Genomic DNA, 20,754 nt, shown 5'->3' with positions numbered 1-20,754 from the left:
ACGTTGGATCGCACATTCTCACCCGGGACAAAGTATGGACACTCCTGCAATCACACTGTACTCGCTCACGCTACACTCACACTCTGGCTCTTATATAGTAAAACCTTAGGGTGTTGTCCTATGAGCACATGCTCCACGGCGACGGTTCAGCTGTGAATACAGCACACGGGGTGTGGCTGATGCTCTTCAGCTTTTTTGTTTTATACTACTTCCTAACTCATTTACAGAGACAGTTTGGCATGTTGAGTTACTGTTACCACAAAATCACTTGAAATATTTTTGCTTGCAGTATAAACTTGCAGTTTTCTGGTTCAAGCAATCAGTGAGTTTCAAATTCACATTATTAACCCCAAAATTCAAAACAAATGTGAAAAGACATCACAGATAAATAAAAAAAATCCTTCATATCTGAAATATAAGAAAAAAGTTGGGTTTTTTTTTTTTTTTTTTTAACTTTTTCTCTGTTGATCAGATGTTCAAATTGATTCTGGTGAATTTTGATATGTAATATAATAAAACTGCGATGAGGCATGTAACAGTAACAGAGGATATAAAAAGAAAACTAACTGAATGAGAGAAGCAAAAGTAGTCTGACACCTAACAGGAAAGTCCACAAAATACAAATGAGAGAGAGAGAAATATAAATTTTTCTCTTTTTCATCCCTTCTTGTTCAAGTCCAGTCGGTGAAAATCCAGCGGTACATCTCACTTTGTTTTGCTCTCTTTGTTCTGTGCCTCTTTCAGGTCGACAGGTTTCTGCATGTCCATCTTTTATACAGTCATTGGTGGGACATGACAACAGCGCCACCTGCAGGAAGATTTTCTCTCTGTCTGATACCTTGTGTTCTGAGACCTGATGACTTTTTTCCTGAGAACTGAGACCTGACATTTTTTTGTCTGATACCTGACGACTTTTTTCCTGACAACTGAGACCTGATAATTTTTTGTCTGATACCTGACGACTTTTTTCCTGACAACTGAGACCTGACATTTTTTTGTCTGATACCTGATGACTTTTTTCCTGAGACCTGACGATGTCCTAAAATGTACACCGTAGTCCCCTACGGTGTACATTTTAGGACATCGTCTGTGGGAAGGAAAAAGTGTGGCAGAAAACGCTGCACAATAAGAAGAGGTGACCGGACCCTGAGGAAGATTGTGATTCCAGACCCTGGGGGACCTGCGGAAGACGTGGACTGAGTCTGGAGTAGAAACATCCAGAGCCACCGTGTACAGGCGTGTGCAGGAATTATTGAGTGCATAACTGAACATAATTATTTGAAGGTTGACTTTTTTTGTATTGAAAACACTTTTCTTTTATTGGTTGGATGAAATATGCTAATTTTTTTGAGATAGGAATTTTGGGTTTTCATGAGTTATGTATGCCAAAATCATCAATATTAAAACAACGAAAGGCTTGAACTACTTCAGTTGTGTGTAATGAATCTAAAATATATGAACGTCTAATGTTTATCAGTACATTACAGGAAATAATGTACTTTATCACAATATGCTAATTTTTTGAGAAGGACCTGTATATGAAATTTGAAAGATACTGGACCCTGAGGTCTGATGCGATGACAAACGCAGACACTGAATCTAAACGTTTTGAGAGGACAAAGTGAAAACTCTGATTTGATAAACAGTATTCTTTCAAGTGTTTTGTAGTGGAGGCCAGTAGAATTAAAAGGCGAGTAATGAGTCTGAAGATTTGCAGAACATCTCTCCAAACATTAGTGACATACAAACAGAAAGCACAAGTCCCGCCAAAAGACATGCTGTTCTATGATTTTTTTTATTTCAACATGCTGACATTAGTCTGTTTTTATTACAATATGATGATGTGTGCAGTTTTCCCAGATTATGTGTGTTTATATCATCCTGATGACATCAGTGGTTTCTATGGATTATGCTGATGTCAGCATTGTTAATATGGAAATATATAGTATAGTATATTAATCTTTTTGTGTCACTGTGAAGTCATGTGGCCCTAACCTATGACATTGAAGTATTACATACTAAAAATGGTGTATATTATTATTTTTATCAACATGAGTGGAGCAGAATTGGCTGAAATCTTTGGCTCATGTCTCCAAAGGTCTGTTACATTGTTGTGATGCACAATTTTTATTTATTTATTTATTTATTTTTACTTATTTTCACATTTAGTGCAATCTTAACCTGATTTTCACCAACATTAATTACATAATTTCTCCTTTTGGGGGAGAATAAAATGGGATGATTCATCAAAAATAACTGCAGGAATAAAATATAGAAAAAATGAAATATTCAGTTTTTAATTAATTGGGTCGCATTCATTAATAAAAAATTCCAAAACAAAAAATCTAGAACTTGTCATTAGTGATGCTGAACCGGGTTAGAGTCCGCGCTATATGCACTCGAAGTATAATTATTCGTCCGTATGTGTTATATGGGTGGCTGTAGCTCAGGTGGCAGAGCAGGTCAGCCACTAATCAGAAGGTCGGTGGTTCGATCCCAAATATCCTTGGGTAAGATACTAACCCCATGTTTGCCTACTGGTGGCGCCAGTGTTCGGCAGCCTGTCTGTCTGTCAGTACGCCCCAGGGCAGCTGTGGCTACATTGTAGCTTGCCATTGCCAGTGTGCGTGAATGGGTGAATGGGTGAATGACTGAATGTAGTGTAAAGCGCTTTGGGGTCCTTAGGGACTGTGTAAAGCGCTATACAAATGCAGGCCATTTACCATTTAAAAATCACATTATTCTGCAAAACGGAAGTGCGAATTCTATCTAGGATGTGACGTAAGCCAAAAATTCCCTGCTGCCTTTGAGCCCGACAAGAGAGTGGAAAGGTGGCAATACAGCCTTACAGGCAGCGCTGAGGGACGGAATGATCCTTTTCATACAATGCTGCTGCTGGGGCTCTCTGCCAAACACGGAATGCACTGTCAACACAGAAACATGGCTGCCTCTTCAACGGGCAAGGCGAGTAACAGTGATAACGCTAATGCCGGCAGTCTAAACTGTAACGAAGAAGCTCTGCCGCAGTCTCGGGAAATGATAAAACCCACCATCGTGGAGCTGACCAAAGAAGTGAGGACGAACATCCTATGCACCGTGGAAGGATGTGGCAAGATTCTCCCCAACACACCTGCGTTGAACATGCATCTGGTTAAGTCGCACAGAATAAAGGTAACTAATTACTAAATCTAATTCCGATGGTTTACAAGTGAACTCAACTGCGATGCTAACTTGGCTAATTCGGTTAAGAGAAAACTATCATTTTTAAAAAACGCAAGTCATCCATAACTTCGAATTAGCTAGCACGTATGGTCGTAGTAATGTGTTGCCAATAACGCTGGGACAACATAGTCGAGCTTTGGTAAAAGTTAACTAAGTTTCTTCTTGACTGTTATTTAATTGGTGACTGTTTACTATTAGCGAGTTAGCTATACTGCACCTAGCCGCTTATGTTATCAATTATTGCATTTGTCACGAGAAATTAGGTGCTTATTGCATTCATAATATACAGATATACCCCCTTTATTATTAAATATTAGTTTTTAGCGAGTTGTTAATCTAGGGCAGGGAATTTGGGAGTATCTAAATGGGCTGTGTGTGCGCAAAGCTAAAAATCTATTTGTCGTTGTATGGTTACGGTCTCTCAGGAATACGGCCGCACAAACAGCGTGCTGTCTATCACGAACACAATACTTAGACTTTGGTCTAAATGTTTAAACCGCCTCAGCTGTACTAACTCCTAGTTCCTCTGTCCTCACTGGACTGGGCACTTCGTGGGACGCAATAATTCACTGTCTCCCAATGAATGAAGTTCTTTGCTGGGAAAGACTGCCTTTGTCCTGCAATAGACTAAGCTCTTTGTTTAAAATAGGTGAATGTTAGAATTTGAATGAGCTCCTAGAAGTAATCCATGCTGTCCCAGCAAGGAGAGCGTTTAAAGGCCTAAAGAAACCAAAAGCTTTACTATTTAAATCTGAGTTGCAGGTGTAGTTTAAAGTTAAGCAATCAGTTTCTAAATACAATTCCGTTTTTACACCAAAACTTTAAAAGCTGCAGTAAAGCTGGGTGAACTGTGTTTGGTCCATGTTCGTTGCAGTCCATGAATAAAGGGTTATATTGGTCACTGTGTTGGGTTTTCATGGTGCATTCACACTTTCCTCAGACTGTGCCTGTAAGAGGCACAAAGGAAAGAAAAGAAAGCGAGCAACAAGAAGGCAGCACAGCTTGCCTGTGTTACTTTTAATCCACAGCTATGTGAAACTTCTGTCAGCAGCCGTAATGATATTATGGTTGACATAATGATAAAGTGCATAAAATGCCACAGTTGCTCACTCAGTGCTTCTGCATAGTTGATGGAGCTAGAGTTGGGCTATATCTGTTTATATTTAACAGCACCATAACGTCGATGCAGCGCTCCACAGCTGCTTCATCACTATTGTTTCCATATGAAGACTTAAAAATAAAAAAAATTTCATATATGTATTATTTTTTTATTTTTGACTGTGTGCAGTCAGGTCAGTCCATAAAGCTAATGAGACTATTCTAATCCAGAATTTGCTTCCCTTTCAAACCATATCACCTCCCTTAGCAGAAAAGAAAAGTTTAGAGACTATTACTTTGATTTGCCACTGTATTGGCCAGTCTGTTGGAGAGAAGATTTGACCTTTATAATTGATATAGGCTAGCCATGCCATAGGAAAGACAGTAAATCTGCTTGGTTTCTCTTCTGAGCTACAGCCAATCACAGAGCCGTGACATGACTCAGGCTTCAGCCTACGACCATATGATGCAGTTGAGAAAAGCACAAAATTTGGATTTGCTGTCTCCAAAATTTGGCTTTTTAGTTATATTCTTATCACGAAGCAGACAGTGTTTGTTAGCTTTATCTTTTCCACAGCACAAGCACATGAATCTCTTCAATACTATAAATCAGAGACAATTGTATGTACAACAGTCATCCCATGGTGCTTATAGTAAGGTAAAGACCCGACAGTATTGGGGGGAAATCAACCTTTATATCATTAGCAATTATATTGTAATTTGAGTTTCTTAAATATAAACACAGCATGGAAATGTGTTTTTAAGTCTTACGTTCACATGTCTGATCTAAATATCTGGAATGGATATATCTGTATTTTGTCCTCTGTTAATACTTTGTTGTCATTATCACCCTCAGGATGGTATTGTCAATCCCACGGTCAGAAAGGACATGAAGGGCTCTCAGAAGCTTTACTGCTGTCCTATTGAGGGTTGTCCCAGAGGCCCTAACAGACCTTTCTCACAGTTCTCCCTGGTTAAGCAAGTAAGCATTTCCTCTGTGACATGTAATCAGTTATTGTTCTATTTTTAAGAACCACTTGTGCAACTTAAAAAAATAACCCTTCATTTTTAATGTAAGCAGTGTTAAATAATTTCCTGCATGATTAAGTTGTATACAGTGTCCTGTAGTCTGCATAACTGAAAGCCTCTGATACAATAGGTTGAGGAAAAAAGAACTGCCTAATGTGAAACACATGTATCAATATGAAATACCATCTTAGCATTTCTACTCTGATTCTTGTAGCACCGCAAAACACAGGGAAAAGCTGCCTTTCTTTCCTAGTTTTGCCTAAATTATACTGTGACCTTTAACTGGGTGAATCACTAGAAAGAAGTAAATGGACATGTTCTATCCTTTCCAAATTCTGTTTGGACATTTTTATTTTAAATCTATTTTCTGCTTTTGATTCATTTCATTTCAGCACTTCATGAAGATGCATGCAGAAAAGAAACATAAGTGCTCCAAGTGCAACAATGGCTACAGTACAGAGTGGGACTTAAAGAGGCACATAGAAGACTGTGGAAAGACCTACCACTGTACATGTGGCTGCCCCTATGCTAGCAGGGCTGCTTTACTCTCACATATCTACAGGACGGGTCATGAAATTCCAACAGAGCACAGGCATGTACAGGGATAACCCCAACACTTTCATTGATATACTGTATTTTGTTCTCTCTATGTATTTATTATTGTTATCATTTTATCTCATTTATTTATTATTTTGCAGAATTCCTCCAGTAAAAAAGAGAAAGATGGAAAAACTGTTAAGTGGTTCTGAAAAGGTTAAGATCAATGATTCAACCTTCCAGATCATCTCTGCTGCCACAGAGCAGACAGACACTTCTCTCCCTTCTGATACAACCGTTACTATCCCAGACTCCCGGAGGAGCCTGCAGAAGTTGCTTTTACCAAAACCCAAGATGGCTTTGGTTAGTGTTCCTGTGATGCAGGTGGCTCATTTGCCTGTACTCCTTCCATCTACAGAAAGTGGGGCTCTGAGGTCTGTAGTGCTTGCTGTAGATAGCCAAGGTTCTGTTAGTGCCCTTCAGCTCCTTCCACAAGCCACAGGAGCAGTGGTACCCCAACTTGATGCTAAAAGTTTGGGTTTCAAGGATAGCATGCCTACTTCCCGCTCTAGCCAGGGGCCTATTAGCACAGGAGTGCAAGTTAATCTGGATCCAGTAGGTCCAGAGGATTCAACTATCAGCATGGCAGCACAGCGAGGAAGGAGCACTTCCACCAACATTCAGACAGACAAATCGTACTTGTCAAAAATGCCCACAGGAGTAGGGGTTGGGGAGGGACTAGGCTTGTGCTCTGCGGGTGAGTCCTCTGTGTCTTCTTGCTCCCAAACAGACATCAGTGTCAGTGCCCAAGTCCTTTTGCCAGTCAGTGTTGAAACCCAAACTTTCTTCTCCCGAGCCAAATCCACATCATCTATTGGAGCTCAAACAGACAGCCAGTGCCTGAGCCAAATTCCCTGCTCATCCTCTTCTGTGCTTCCGTACAAAACCAGGCAGACACAGACATACTTTGCCATGCCACAATCAGAGGAGAAGGCTCAGAACCAGGCTGTCATGTGCTCAGACCTATTTGGCAATGACTCCCTCAGTGTGTCAACCCAAACAGCTTTGGACATTGATGACACCCTTTGTGCTGCAGGAAGCACTATATATGAGGACTCAAAATCAGAGGGTGGTATGTGTTTTGGGGTGCAGACGCATGAGCTGAGTGCAAACAACATGGCAGACAACCAGACCCAAACAATGACCTTGTTAAATGACCTGGAAAACATCCTGTCTGACAGTATGTCAGGGCATCAGGTGCTCACAGAGGCTTCTGCAGGCTGTGGGTCAAGTCTCAGCTCTGTTCAAGAGCAACATAACGGCATCGACTTTGATTTTGAAGAATTCCTCAATGCTGTGCACATCCAGACACAGACCGAGGAGAGTGAGCTGGGAGGACTGGGTGGTGACACGCCAATGGAGTCTCTAGACATTCAGACACAGACAGACTTCCTACTGATGGATGATCTGGACCAAAGTGAGGGACCAAGCCGAACCCAAGCCAGCGACTTGGAGCTATTTGATACTCAAACTCAGACTGACCTCAATTTTCTGCTGAATGCCGGAAGCCACATGCCCCTGAGCAGCATCTTGCGACATTCAAGCTTTTCTATGAGCACAGAGTCATCAGACACAGAAACACAAACAGATCTCCCTTCATTTGCCACGAGTCTCTCTGCTCAGACTCCTGTCACTCAAGGAGAGAATGCAAGACTGCTGAACAGCACAGAGACACAGACTGTGACTAGCCAAGCAGAAGGCCTAGGAAATCTGTTCCTGACCAGCAACGAAACCCAAACTGTCATGGATGACTTCCTGTCAGCAGACTTGGCGTGGAACATGGAGTCCCATTTCAGCTCTGTGGAAACCCAGACATGTGAAGAACTTTGTGCTCTGTTTCAGCATTCTGAGAAACCCAACAGCTGAAGCTTCCCATGGCTTTGCAATAAAGGTTTCTGATATCTGCCTCTTCCTTTAAGAGTAAATGGTTTATGCTGTCCTCTGGCAAATCAAACCATAGTCTTAGCAGCAAGAAGTCTGCAGATATGTTTTCAACCATTCCACTGGGGGCATAATGTCCAGAGCCCTTCCTGGTGTCTATCCTGACAGCATTGCTGCACTTTATTAGCTCAGTGGGCATGACCCATGAGCTCCCGTGACAGTTTACATATTTATTTGCACATAAGGTAACATTGTACATGTCTTGTCTAAAATGCAAGCTTACTTGTATATTTCAGTGCGTAGCCGCTATGACTGGTCAATGTTTGGTCTTAAGAAGTTGTAAAAATACTTAACATTACATAAAGTTTAGCTCTGCACTTGAAAGGGATGACATCCATACCTATATATGGCTGTCATGAAAGGCTTGTAAAATTGCTACCTTGTATGACAGCTTTCAAATATAGATGTACTGCTGTAAAACAATCTCATCTCAGCTGTACAGTATACAATATTGTACGCTTAGTTTACATACGTATGCAATGCGCATGAAGCCTTTAAGCAGCACAACATAAAATATTGATTCTGCACATGTGCGTCTGAATGCTGCATCTTCAATGTTACCTTGTCAGTGGCAACAAGACTATAAACTCTGACATTGCAGGCAGTTGAAAACATGACAAGTGAGATTTTCTTTTTCAAAATAAAGGCTTTGCATTGCTCAAAGCAAAAGATGTGTTGTTGAAATATAACCTGGCACAAAGTAAAAAACAAAATGTTTGTCCCGTGTTGCGCACCTTGCATTGAAATGTGATTGTGAAGTCTAATGTTGTGTAAACACTTTTTGTGTCAAGGCCTCTAGTTAAGAGGTCGACTTAAGTCAGTAAGCAGGCTAGGCTGTCATCGTCTTTAACTTATTCATTAGCTGGGTGTAAGTGTATACATTAGCAGTACACTGCTGAAGTGATCCAGTAATGTTACAGTACACAAAAACAGTGGATTAGAGCTAGGATTAGCACAGATTAGCACAGTGTTTTGTTTTGTTCTTTTAACGGAAAGGACTTACATTTTAGACCCAATTTTCCACACTAATTTTTTCAAATCACTAAATGTAACTTTTTTTTCCACCCCCATTTTTCTTTTTTGTTATACTGTGACCTCAGTTACCTCATAGGCACCACATAGAGACTGTTCTACCTGAGAACATAGAGCTATAGGCCTTGTTTATTTTCCATTTTTGTTGTGTTGGTGCCTTAACCCAAGTATTAACTTGAGTTCTGTTACAGATAATTTGCTGCTTTAAAGTCATGTTTATACTAGAATATATCGTGATGAATAAACAATGAAAAATATCCAAATCCTTTCAGTCTTTGTTTTGCATGTTTTATCTGTTTAGTATTGGTGTTTTTATCGTGATTGCATGCAATGTGAGAATGCATCTGCTTCATGTTTATGGAAAGATTTACGCTGTCACATGAAAATATTCCTTTGCAGCATTTGATTGAAAAGAATTACTTTGATTCCATCACATCTTAAATGACTAGTGTTTAATGTCATTACACTTTATGGATGTTTATTAAATCTGAAGAATGTACACAATAATGACACTGTGCCCAGACATATTATGCTTTGGGTTTTTTTTGTTTTTTGTTTCTGTCACTATTCCCAGTGGGTTTATGGATAATTTCGCTATTTTAGTAAGGTTTCACGCCTATGAAGTCTGAACACATTTCGTTTTAAAGCAGTAATTCCAACTTGTAATTCCTAAATTCTAATACAATATAGCTGTTTCCTTGCAGGTTTAGTGGAATGGGGAAAAATGCCTATATTTGAATGGGTTAAAGCTATGTCACTTTCAGGTGTCCATTACAGTGCTTTACTTTCTCCTTGTAGGGAGTGCGTGCAGATATTTTTCCAGCACAAAATATTTGTTTTTGCAGAATTGATTTGATTTTTCTGTTGCCTACATGTGTCAACTTAATGGCTGCCTTTAATTATTGTTCAAGATAGATTGTAGATGTCGTTAATAAACTGCTGGCAAGTGTTGACTGTGCTCATTTTTTTTCCCCAAAACAAAAATAGGAAAGTAGTTGCTGAAAGATGGACAAACACGATCAATGTTTTTTTTTTTTTTTAAAAAGGTCATAAGTGGGTCATACATCTTTTATTCAAGTGATCTTGAGTTCAGTATTACAATTGCACACATGATGTCATCGTCTCTTAAGATTTGGTTGTGCGAAACAAATTTTGCACTATTAGCTTTTTCTAAAAAAACACAAAAAACCTTTATAATATTGTACCTTTTTTCTTCTTTTGATGCAGTTACAACCTGCCCTGTATAAACCTACTAAATCCAGGCCTGTGCATTTATTTTACATCTATGTAGGTAGGGAAAAGAATTAGAGCAATACAAATAAATGTAATAAGGTAACAAAATTGCCACAGCTTAAACAGTATTATAACAACTGACTGAAAACAGGCCGTGAGTCATGTTGACCTTGGAAACCAACATGACCCTTGGCATTTTTAGAAAGAACCCTGGCTCCACCCATAATCCCTAACAATTACCAATCCCTTGTTTACTAATATAAAAGTTAAACTGTATTAAGCAGCTGCAGTAGTTTGGCCATAGTTTATATTATGAGAAACGAGCTGCAGTGCGATGTTAAAGTTCTGGCCAAGTTGTAGTCTGCTCAAATTTAAAAATATTAGCGACTACCAGTGCTACTATTATGCCAGGCTGAATTTCTTCTTCCAGCTAAGTGTATTTTAATGGAAATGTGATTGAGTGAGGGTGACAGACAGGATGCCCTTTATAATAAAAGATGTTGCCTTTGCTTAGTTGTACCTGAGAAACTAAAATTACTGCATACTTAAATGTTCACATGACAGATGTTTATTTCACATGCCTCATTCAGCTTAAAAGTGAAGTGAGGCAGAGAAGAGGCAGCTCTACAGGGTGCATTTGGATTTGTGAAATTCCTTGTGAGAGACGTGCATTGAGTCAGGTTTGGAAGACATTGTATTCAATACCTCTTGGTATCAAAACATTGTGAGGGTTTTGCCAAAATGTCTGGTACTTGGAGGTCAGCGCTGCAGAGAAAGTGGAAATATCTGAATTAGTAGCAGTGTCCACTCTAGTTCCCCTTGTTCCACGCTGCTTGTCTAAAAGGAAACAGTTTTTCTCTGAGGTTTGTTTCTCTGGAGTCTTCTTGTGTCTACAGAGATGATCACTGGCCTTGGCAATCAGGTGAGGTGGTTTAATAGGTGGTAGAAATGTGAAGTTTTTAATGGGAACCACTCTGTTATTGGGACGATGACTATGTTTCCGAGGTTTAGCAGGCTTGTTCTCTGGCACAGAATATTTTGAAGACAGATGGTGATGCTGAGAAAGTGTCTCTTTATCCATCCCCCTCTCATATATCTTTTCTTCCAGTAAGAGATGTGTCTGATTTCTCTGCATGGCTTTAAGGAAAGGACATTCTGCAGCATCTGTCTGTTGAGCTGCCATAGCAGTTTGACTCCAAGATCCTGTCTGCTGATTTACTGACACAAACTTCTTAAAATTATCCAGGCCTGCATGAGACTCACAGTGCTGCTCTGTAATGCTGACTGAGCTGTCTGCATTAGAAGGTACTGGGTCATCAGATGAAGGAGTTCCATTGTCAGCCTCCTTATGCTTTGGTTTCTTGTATGTGTTTGAAGTCAAAAGTATGCAGCTCAGGGGAACAACTCTGGCCCAACCATAAACCTGTTGCAAAACCAAGTTTTTTTGTTAAGTTTGGATATGTTTAAAGCTGAAAATCACAAAGTAAAAATACTTATTGAATCAAGTAAGAAACATGCAAATAGGAGGAAAGCAGTAAAAGCACAGATGTGATTAATAATACGCGAATGAAGATATTCCATTTAGATTAGACACTGTGCATGCTGGCTAAATAGCTTTGCTGTCTTTTCCATCAATATGATGCTGATAGTGACTAATCAACTTCAAAAATGCAAGGCGAAAGTTGGAGCCACTGACATCAGCAGCTGCAGTTTAGTTTACTGCAAAAAAGTCAGATTCTGTCCATCATTATAAAATGTGACCAAAAAAAGTTTTCTTTTGCATATTTGTCATACTTAGATGTTTCAGATAATCAATATTAATATCAGACAAAGGTCATTAGTTGTTAAGTGATGATTTTTTAAGAAAAATAGTTATCCAAATCGCTCTCACTCTATGTGAAAAAATAATTGCCCCCTAAACCTATTAACTGATTGTGCCACCCTTGGCAGCGGGGAATGAGTCTTTCACATCACTGTGGTAGAATTTTGATCCAGTCTTATTTACAGAATTGTTTTAATTCAGCCACACAGAAACGTTTTCAGGGATCAATGGTCATGTCATGTCAACATTGTCATGTTTCGCTGTGTGCAGGCAGGAATTGGACCCAAACGCAAACTCACTAGAAACGGGATTGAACTCAAAAGGCAGCGTTTATTGCTAAACCAAGAACATCTACAAAAACCTAAACTGAGACAAATCTAACAATACACACATAGGGAGACACAGGGAGAAACACACAGCATGAGGGAGATCGCGACAACGAGCACGGGAAAACACAGGGCTTAAATACACAGGGCAGTAATGAGGGAATCGGCAACAGGAGGGAGACACAGCAGGGAGAGATCAGGGCTAACGAGACAGGGGGAACAAAGCTGCTCACATTAACATAAAGCACACGCCTTCAAAACAAAACAGGAAACCATAAACCACTAAACAAGGACGCAGACTGAGAGGCAGAATATAACACATGGAACTCAAACAATACATGACCACAATTCCAAAACACGAATAAACAGAAACTCTAATAATAATAATAATACTAATAATAATCATCATCATCATCGCCGCCACCAACACAAGCACTACAAGAGAATAAGAAAACAATCCATAATGCAAAATTAAACCAAAACATAATAAACTCAAAATACTGGGTCCAACGGACCCAGAACCGTGACAAACATATCCCAATCTGATTTAAGACTCACTAGGCCACTATGAAACCTTCATTTTGTTTTTGTTTTTTTAAACCATTCAGAGGGGGACTTGCTGGTGTGTTTCAGCTCATCGTACCCAGATCATCACATTACCACCACCATGTTTGACTGCTAATATGATGTTCTTCTTATAAAACTCTGTGTTCGCTTTACATCAGATGTAATGGAATGCAAACCTTCCACTCTACAAAATATTTTCCCAAAACTTCTGAGAATCATTGAGATGTTTTTCTGGCAAATTTGAGGAGAGCCTTTGTGTTCTTTTTGTTCAGGAATGATTTTCTCCTTGGACCTCTCTCATGGATGTCTTTTTGCATTTTGTATTTACTAGGGTTATCATTGACTAATATTAAAATTTGATTATCTGAAACACATAAGTGTAAAAAAACCACAAAAAAATAAGAATTAGGGAAGGCGCCTATGTCCAAACTGTGACATAGAAGACACTTAGGCTACTTAAAAACAACATTTGCAACTACATATAGGTAACAAATTAAGAGAGGTACAGTAACAGGATATTGGATCACTTACAGCATCCTCCCAACCAGAGTAACAATGGAACTCATTTAGCTCCTTCTCATTCAAGAAGTTTTCCTCGCTGGTATCTAAAAGGCTTTCAACAAGTCTCCTTTCTGCTATTTCGTGCTCGTCAGCTGGGTTCTCCGGTACTGACAGCTCCCCGTCTGCTCCGTCCACAGCTGTGTGATCCCTTTCTTGCGAGGTCATGATGTAGTTAGTCCTTTGACTCATGGTGAGATCTCGAAAGGGTCATAGAAAACAGAATTACCTTAAATACTTAAAAATGCATCTTGAGTAGCACTTTTACTGTAAATATGATCAACTTATTTTGCTTAGCAAATTAAAGCAAACTGGATTATTAAACAAGGAAATTAAAGAAATACATGAATAATATTTGTTGCTACTCACAAACAACTTCTGCTGTGTGCTATCTTTCGTGGTGGCGACTTTTTTATTTCCCGGTTGAGAGTTTTGTAGGACAAAAGCGGAAGAAGCGGTGAATGCCTTTAGAGACCAACTCCAACGCCGTCGTCATGGTGACACTTAAAAGCCCGTACCGTCAAGGCATGACGCAGAGAAAGGGGGAGGGGTTCCTGCGCTCCTGCTGCAGACTACTGCCTACACTGTCCTATATCTGTATTAAGTATAAAAAAATCAACACAATAGCTTTATTTTTTACACGGGACCGCTTGATAATCTAGTTATGCACACAATATCTGGATGTACCAGACTGAAGACAAAAGCACATACTGTTTTTGATGCACCTACATTATTTATTTCATGCAGGGTTTTTTTCAATGTCGCAGCGTTCAAACAGGGAAGTAAACCAGCTGATAACCTGTGAAGAAGGAAACCATTTTGGTCTGTTAAACGCGCATCTCTGCACGTACATGTAGATGAGACGTCAACCTCTGCCCCGGGAAGAGATCAACTGTGAGAGAACACGCATGAATTTTCCCACGTTTAAGTGGAAACGAGGAGATATTTGATGTGAAGAGGAAGGAATTGGAAATTTTTGTTGCTGTTGTTTTTTGAGCAAACAATTCTTCATATTTATTTTATGGTGGATTTTAGTTTTTTTAGTTTTTTAATGAAGCATCTGCAAGAGGAGAGTCGCACTAATTGCGGAAAGCAACAACACTTTGGTTTATTGGTCCAAGGCTGCAGAGAGTCAGCTTCTGACGCAGGCAGAGCACCTATCCCGGAGTTGCACACTAACACCTGACGGCTTCATCTCTTGCATCGCCGGTTTTTCTCCATCACGACTACTCCGGCTCTGCAGTTCAGGGACTCCAGCGTTTTATGGAAGCGGAGTCTGCGCACCCTGTCGCGGTCATGCTTCCCCCAAAGAACTGCCTGCCGAGGAACTACAGTTGCATAGCTGGACTATTCGGGAGTCTTGCAGCGTCAAATCCGAGGCTTGAAGATGGGGAGGATTTTGACATGGTGAACGCCACTTGTGAGCCTATCGAGAGCGCAGTGGTGGATGAGAGGCCAAGGGGCAGAGAGATTTCCCTGAAGCCTCCACAGAGCCCTAATCTGCGTCGGAGGTGCAAGTCTTTGCCTACACCTACAGAGAGAGCAAAGTTAGAGATCGCCCGCAGCAGAAGCCCAACCATTAAGAAAAAAGTCCGTTTCGCGGACTCCCTGGGCCTGGAGCTCATTTCAGTGAAGCACTTTGACGACACAGATGTTCCCGAGGTGCCTGAGCGCATAATGGCAAAATTACCCAAGGGACCCCTTCACCTTCATCACTTGGACACAAAATTCCCCCGGGCTCCTGCGCAGTCTGTGTTCATGGAATTGCAGTTCACCAACCCAGGCACATTACCCGGCTTCGAGCAGAAAGTGAGGGAGGTAAAAGTCCTGTTGGAGACCGTGGAGGCAGACGAATTCAGCCTCTGCGGCTTCGTGCGCGTGTTAAATCTGGCTTTCGAAAAGAGCGTCTCTTTGCGGTATTCCCTAAACAACTGGATAACCTTTATGGACAGTTTGGCGTCCTATGTTCCTAACTCGAGCGACGGTGTCACTGACAAGTTCTGTTTCAAGATAGTTATGCCCACCTACCTAGACAACGGAGGAACATTGCAATTTGCAATTAAATACTGTGTCGGCGGGCAAGAGTTTTGGGACAATAATAACGGCAACAACTACAAAGTCCGTCGTCACCGGTTCAAGATGTCTCCACCTCGGGAATGGGAAAACGGATGGATTCATTTTATCTGAGCTTTGGCGTATGCAGTGACACACTTGCGCCATTTGAGCGCAATTGATCCCCGGGTACCTTATTAGCCTGTAAAACAAAAGATTCGTATTATTACTATTCCGTCATTGTCAGCTGTATACATTCCGTGACAGAGAAAATATTTTACCACAATATTTCAAACAGTGACCCTGTGGTGGCGACGCACCGAGGGTTGAAATGGCCTGCTGTTTAAGCCTGATAGGCTTCCCGGTGTGGGATGCTGTTCGATATGTTGCCTTGATGTCAGGGCTCTGTACAGCTTGGTGCCCTTTGGGAGGGCATGTTCTCGTTATGTAATATAAAAACACGCGCCACGGAGAACGTGCCGGGTAATGCCAACTTCAGGCATCATACTCATTTCAAGATGCTGTAACTGTCAGTTTGCATGTGTGCAAACATCGACTCAAAAGCAAAAAGAAAGCATTTTAGCTGATGGTAGCATACGCCCCTGGTGGTCACCTGCAGACAGGGGTAAACATGTCTTATCCCCCCCGATAAAAGATGGAGATATAAGGTGATTATTTAATTTAGATATTCAACTTATTATTTCCTACTATCACGCCATTTAAATGCCTTATTCTAAGCCATGATGTAGGGAGTTGTTGATTTGTGTTGTACAGTATTTTCTTCGTTGGGCTTGAATGGAGTTAAATGCATTAGATGGTTATCGTCATTAAATTTACAATGTAAAACAATCCAGGGACATCATACTTAACCATACAAAAATCTGCCTCTTAGCAATACATTTGTAGCCTATTCAACATAAATTATTTTACGTTTTGCATATTTAAAGTATGAAGAACAAGGTGGTTTGACAAAGTTCAAAGACAATGAAGTAATATTAAACTAAATAATATATATGAATATAACGATAAAGATAAAGAACAGGTTTTTCAGGACTCTTATTCTTTACAGTAATTTCTTGTTTTATCTGAATGAAATCCTCTAGCATAGCTTTTATCACAAGGAAAATGTCTGAAGTGGCTGTTTGAAAGGTTAAGTTTACCTCTGATTACGTGGACCTTTTTTGTTTCTTCTCTTCTTCAGGTTGACTGCTAAAGAACAGATCTTATTTTCACAACAATTATTTTTTAACTAATATATTTAAAGAAAACCGTCTTATTGTACATGTACAGCCTCGAAACAAAAATATCTAAGATTCTTGACAACACTGCTTAACTATATTTTTCACAGAGCAGGTCTGTCTATAGTCCAAGTAGCTATCACACAGGTGGCTGTGTTTAACTAGCTTTAGCTGCTTTAAATGTACACAATAGTCATTGGTGCAAGAATAGTGCTGCTCCTCACACTTCTTACACTTTACCAAAATTATGTGAACTGATTCACTGTCTTTCATTCTCAAATTGCAAACTGTCTGCTCGCTTTCATCACACAGTACACCTTTATAAATGTTATTGTCATTTCTGGACAAAAGCGTGTCTCACGTCTAAGGTGTTTTTACTTAGATCAGAGGCGAGCTGCCTTCCAAAGCCTCTCGCCTTCACTGTGGCTGACGAAGCTTATCTGTTGTTCAAATCATTTCAGTTAAATGCCAATATCCACCGCGCTTTTAAAAATCTGTACAATAATATCAAAGCGAGCATGTGCAAAGTTTAGCCTTTAGCTGCTAGAGGAACAGCAGACATGTTGCTTTTAATTCCAGTGCTCAGACTGTAATCTGAACATCACTTTGGCCTTTGTTTACATCATCATGGCCTCACAGGGAAGCTCTCCATTTAATGAGGCCATCGTGCCAGGATGTTGACAGAGACTATTCCTGTAACCACTTAGTTTTTGGAGCACTTCCACTGTGAATCCATCAGTATCGGTTGTCTCCAAAGATGACATAATTTATGTCAGGGCTACAGTGCTCTACCTGATCATATTAGATCAGTTTTGATGAGATGAGCGATCATAGTTCCTATCATGCAACTTAACTTTAGAACGTACAGAGCTGAATTTCTCTCATTGGTTTATTTAAATACATTGTGAATATCTAATGTCCTGTCATAGCAGAATTTAGTGTATTATGCTGTTACACCAGTGGGTATTTGCATATTGTCTGCTTTGGTCTGTGTAAACTTTGTTCAAGCATCCATGCAATGCAATACCAGAAAGCATTAATTATCCAGGCTGAGGTGACTGATGTGGGCTTAGAGAGATGCATCAATAGCCAACTGATCACTGCCAACACAAACTGTGATTTTTGAATTTAATGTTTGGCTCATATGTGGTCGTATTTACTTACTAGATAACAATAGAGTGTTGGGGTTGCTTGACACAAGAGACTGTGTGAATATAATTGTGTTGTCTGTTATCTGTTACATTTGAACCTGTTGGTTTAGCATCGCAAAAACTGTGAAAACTGTGGCGATCCCACAGCCCCGTTAATGCAACTGTCGAACTAGTTTTGCAATATAAAAATGTCATTTGTAGATGACAAATCTGGATGCTATTTTTATTCTGGCATCTCCAACACTGCTGTTGCTATTGGTGCATCTCTACTACAAAGAAGATGGGTCTGTGGTCTTAGATTTTCACCATAATCAATTCATAACTCACTGATATATAAGTATGTATGTAAATGTGTTAATGTTTCATACTGAATGTCTTCCTGCTGTTCTATGTTGTGTGTACTTTGAATCATTTTAAAGGCAGAATTGAGAAATTAGAATGGTACAAGCTTGTTATCCTTTGGTGCTGTAAAGTGTTATCAAAGTACTGTGTTTAAAAAAAAAACTCGTTAAAGCAAACAAATTTGTCTCCAGGAACATTTGAGTAATGGCTATTGTTAGAATTAGGAATGCCACAAATTGATATTTTCTCCCAAAATGTTTTAACAATAAGATGTGATAGATTATCCCTAATATATGCATCAAAATGTAAAACACAAACAAACATGAAAATAAGGACTATATTGGACACTCTATGTACACAAATATCGGTGTACTCTCATCATACTAAGCTGTGAGTTCACTTAGAGATGTGTAAGAGAAGTTTAAGATGGTGAGTGTAAGTGACTATGAAATATGGAAACTCTGATGGTGAAGAAGGAGGCGACATGAGATATATTTAGTGTTTGATAACTTTTAATATGAGCGACTTATGATTGTAGTTGACTGAGTGGGCAGCAAGAGGAAGGAAATGTGATGTTGTAAAGCTTTTCTTGTGAATAGTTACAGAACAAAATGTTTGCCATCATTTGTCGTATTTTTGCTTTTGCTCACCATCGAAAGCCTAACTCACCTCTGTCTACGACCATTTTACAACATTTCTTCCTTGATCTGCTGTCTTGTCAGTGATATTTTTGATTTCTGTAATTCCTGTGCAACCAGTTTTTACTGTAACATCTACACCCCAAGCTATTTTCTGCAATGGAACGTAACCATGTGCGCATGTGTAGCTGAAACATACCTTCATTTCATGTTCGGGTTTTAATGTAACTCATTTTGTTTAAGGTTAATAAAGGCATTTTTGATGGAAACCAAATGTTCTGCGAGTTCCTGTAGCTCACATCCACCTGGCATGATCTCTGATATCTGCGATTTAGAGTACTGTGCCGTCAGTGCTAGGGCAGCTGCAGAGCTGTGCATGTGTGCATTCCCAAGGTGTCCGTTTTGTCGGTCGACTGAGCATCTAATTTTCAAGGAGCTGCTGTTGCTCCCCATTCATAAAGGAGCACACTGCAATGAGCTGCAGCCATCGCCATTGTATACCAGGCTGAGGACATGTCCTTTGAATCGATTGCTGCTGACACCCTACCCTTATTCTGTTTACGAAGGGGAGGGGGTTGCAGCTCGAAGCAGGGAAAGGTACAGCCAGACCTGAAGAAATGCTTTATAAACTGATAATAAAATCATCACACCTTAATCCTGTTTCAATGTTATTTATTTTAAATAACCATACTACCATAGGACAGTAAAATCAGAGAGCTGGTGTATTTTATTTTAGCACTAATACAAAAGGTCAAGAGGGCTAAGTTAAACCTTTGTGTGCGACTATGTATAGACATACTACACATGAGCTTTGTTTTGGGAGATTGGTGTCAGATTAAGAACAAGACCCTGCTTAATCTTCGTGTTAATCTCCTAGTGATGACTGATCTGCGTTGGCCAACAGTCAAATGAAGCTGAGCCAAACTTTGCTTACTTAAAGAAGTGCTGAAGGCTTCCTGACACTTTGGAACTGTTCTGCTTATCAGATTAATACTTTCAGCCACCAGTCAGTGGGAATCCATATGGCCAGTCAATGAAAACCTGCTGTGAGACTCCAATTTAATTCTGTTAATAGGCATGCTCAGCAGCTTGCTCCACTAAGTGGGAAATAAGAGTGCAGATGAAATGAGATTCAGATATTCAGAAGCAGTAAGTGGTGAACCGGGAAATGAACGCATTCACCGTTTGATTTGATTGCAGCACAGCACATTTGTCTTGTCTGCATTTTATTTAACTCCTTGAAAGATACATTAGATACATCATATGTCATCAGTCATGTAATAACAGAGTTCTTTTGGCATGAATGTGAAGACAGTAAAATGCAGGAAAAAACAAACAAACAATAACACCAGGATGCGTGGATCTGTGTAATTACCAAGCAGTGGTAATCAGCTCTGGTCTTCACGCTGTGTAGAAAGTGCTGCTTTTATAACTGCTGCATTCCTGTGATGGCGTTCTGATGAGCTTCTGATTACATTCTCCCTAAGGCCTTTTGGATTATTTTAGACTGTGACCACAGGCCCAGTTCTGCTTTTATTCCACCTGTGCAGCTTTAACCTGTGCCAAAGTTTGTCCTTTGGCTCTAATAACAGAGTTCACCAATGCTCACAAAGAGGTTTCCTGGGTCCAGTTTAAATAATTTATGTTAGGAATTGAGAGAAATGCTCTGATGACTCAGCAGCAGCCAAGGCTGCAGTGTAGCCATAAACTTGTCTTAGTGATCCCTGGACCTGAATAATTAATTGGAAAAATGAGCCTTGGAAAAATCTGTGGAAAATTCATTATGTTGTTTTGAAATCTCCTGCCTACTTTATTATTATTATTATTTTTTTTACATTTCTTGTCTCTTTTGCCTAGTAACACTGTTTTATTTATGTTTTTTTTTAATGTTGCCGTTTTTCTTAGTTT

General features: G+C 39.8%; 3 protein-coding genes across 3 annotated transcripts; 2 read left to right on the top strand and 1 right to left on the bottom strand.

Moving 5' to 3' along the window:
- The first annotated feature begins 2,795 nt into the window (after nucleotides 1–2,795).
- Nucleotides 2,796–9,870, top strand: atmin (ATM interactor). The gene is made up of 4 exons (XM_031759562.2): nucleotides 2,796–3,171; nucleotides 5,177–5,302; nucleotides 5,742–5,941; nucleotides 6,048–9,870. The coding sequence occupies exons 1-4, from the start codon at nucleotides 2,887–2,889 to the stop codon at nucleotides 7,810–7,812; spliced, it is 2,376 nt and encodes a 791-aa protein (XP_031615422.1). The 5' UTR covers nucleotides 2,796–2,886; the 3' UTR covers nucleotides 7,813–9,870.
- Nucleotides 9,871–9,944: 74 nt separating this feature from the next.
- Nucleotides 9,945–14,227, bottom strand: LOC116335795. Its single transcript, XM_031759558.2, has 4 exons — nucleotides 14,155–14,227; nucleotides 13,795–14,020; nucleotides 13,399–13,625; nucleotides 9,945–11,575 (listed from the first exon to the last, which is right to left on the bottom strand). Exons 3-4 carry the CDS (start codon nucleotides 13,615–13,617, stop codon nucleotides 10,829–10,831), a joined length of 966 nt encoding a protein of 321 aa, XP_031615418.1. The 5' UTR covers nucleotides 13,618–13,625; nucleotides 13,795–14,020; nucleotides 14,155–14,227; the 3' UTR covers nucleotides 9,945–10,828.
- Nucleotides 14,228–14,245: 18 nt separating this feature from the next.
- LOC116335790 (protein phosphatase 1 regulatory subunit 3E) lies at nucleotides 14,246–19,448 on the top strand. Its single transcript, XM_031759554.2, has one exon. It carries the CDS (start codon nucleotides 14,689–14,691, stop codon nucleotides 15,610–15,612), a length of 924 nt encoding a protein of 307 aa, XP_031615414.1. The 5' UTR covers nucleotides 14,246–14,688; the 3' UTR covers nucleotides 15,613–19,448.
- Nucleotides 19,449–20,754: the final 1,306 nt, after the last annotated feature.

The sequence above is a fragment of the Oreochromis aureus genome, linkage group 1 (assembly GCF_013358895.1).
Source record: "Oreochromis aureus strain Israel breed Guangdong linkage group 1, ZZ_aureus, whole genome shotgun sequence".
Lineage (NCBI taxonomy): Eukaryota > Metazoa > Chordata > Actinopteri > Cichliformes > Cichlidae > Oreochromis > Oreochromis aureus.
This window is presented reverse-complemented; position numbering and strand designations above follow the sequence as displayed.

Excerpts from the sequence above, each read along its gene's own strand:
- atmin (XM_031759562.2), top strand. The coding sequence starts at position 2,887 with ATGCTGCTGCTGGGGCTCTCTGCCAAACACGGAATGCACTGTCAACAC. Across the intron at positions 3,172-5,176 it reads TTAAGTCGCACAGAATAAAG|GATGGTATTGTCAATCCCAC; the intron begins GTAACTAATTAC and ends TATCACCCTCAG. Across the intron at positions 5,303-5,741 it reads AGTTCTCCCTGGTTAAGCAA|CACTTCATGAAGATGCATGC; the intron begins GTAAGCATTTCC and ends ATTTCATTTCAG.
- LOC116335795 (XM_031759558.2), bottom strand. The coding sequence starts at position 13,617 with ATGAGTCAAAGGACTAACTACATCATGACCTCGCAAGAAAGGGATCAC. Across the intron at positions 11,576-13,398 it reads ACTCTGGTTGGGAGGATGCT|GTTTATGGTTGGGCCAGAGT; the intron begins GTAAGTGATCCA and ends GTTTTGCAACAG.
- LOC116335790 (XM_031759554.2), top strand. The coding sequence starts at position 14,689 with ATGGAAGCGGAGTCTGCGCACCCTGTCGCGGTCATGCTTCCCCCAAAG.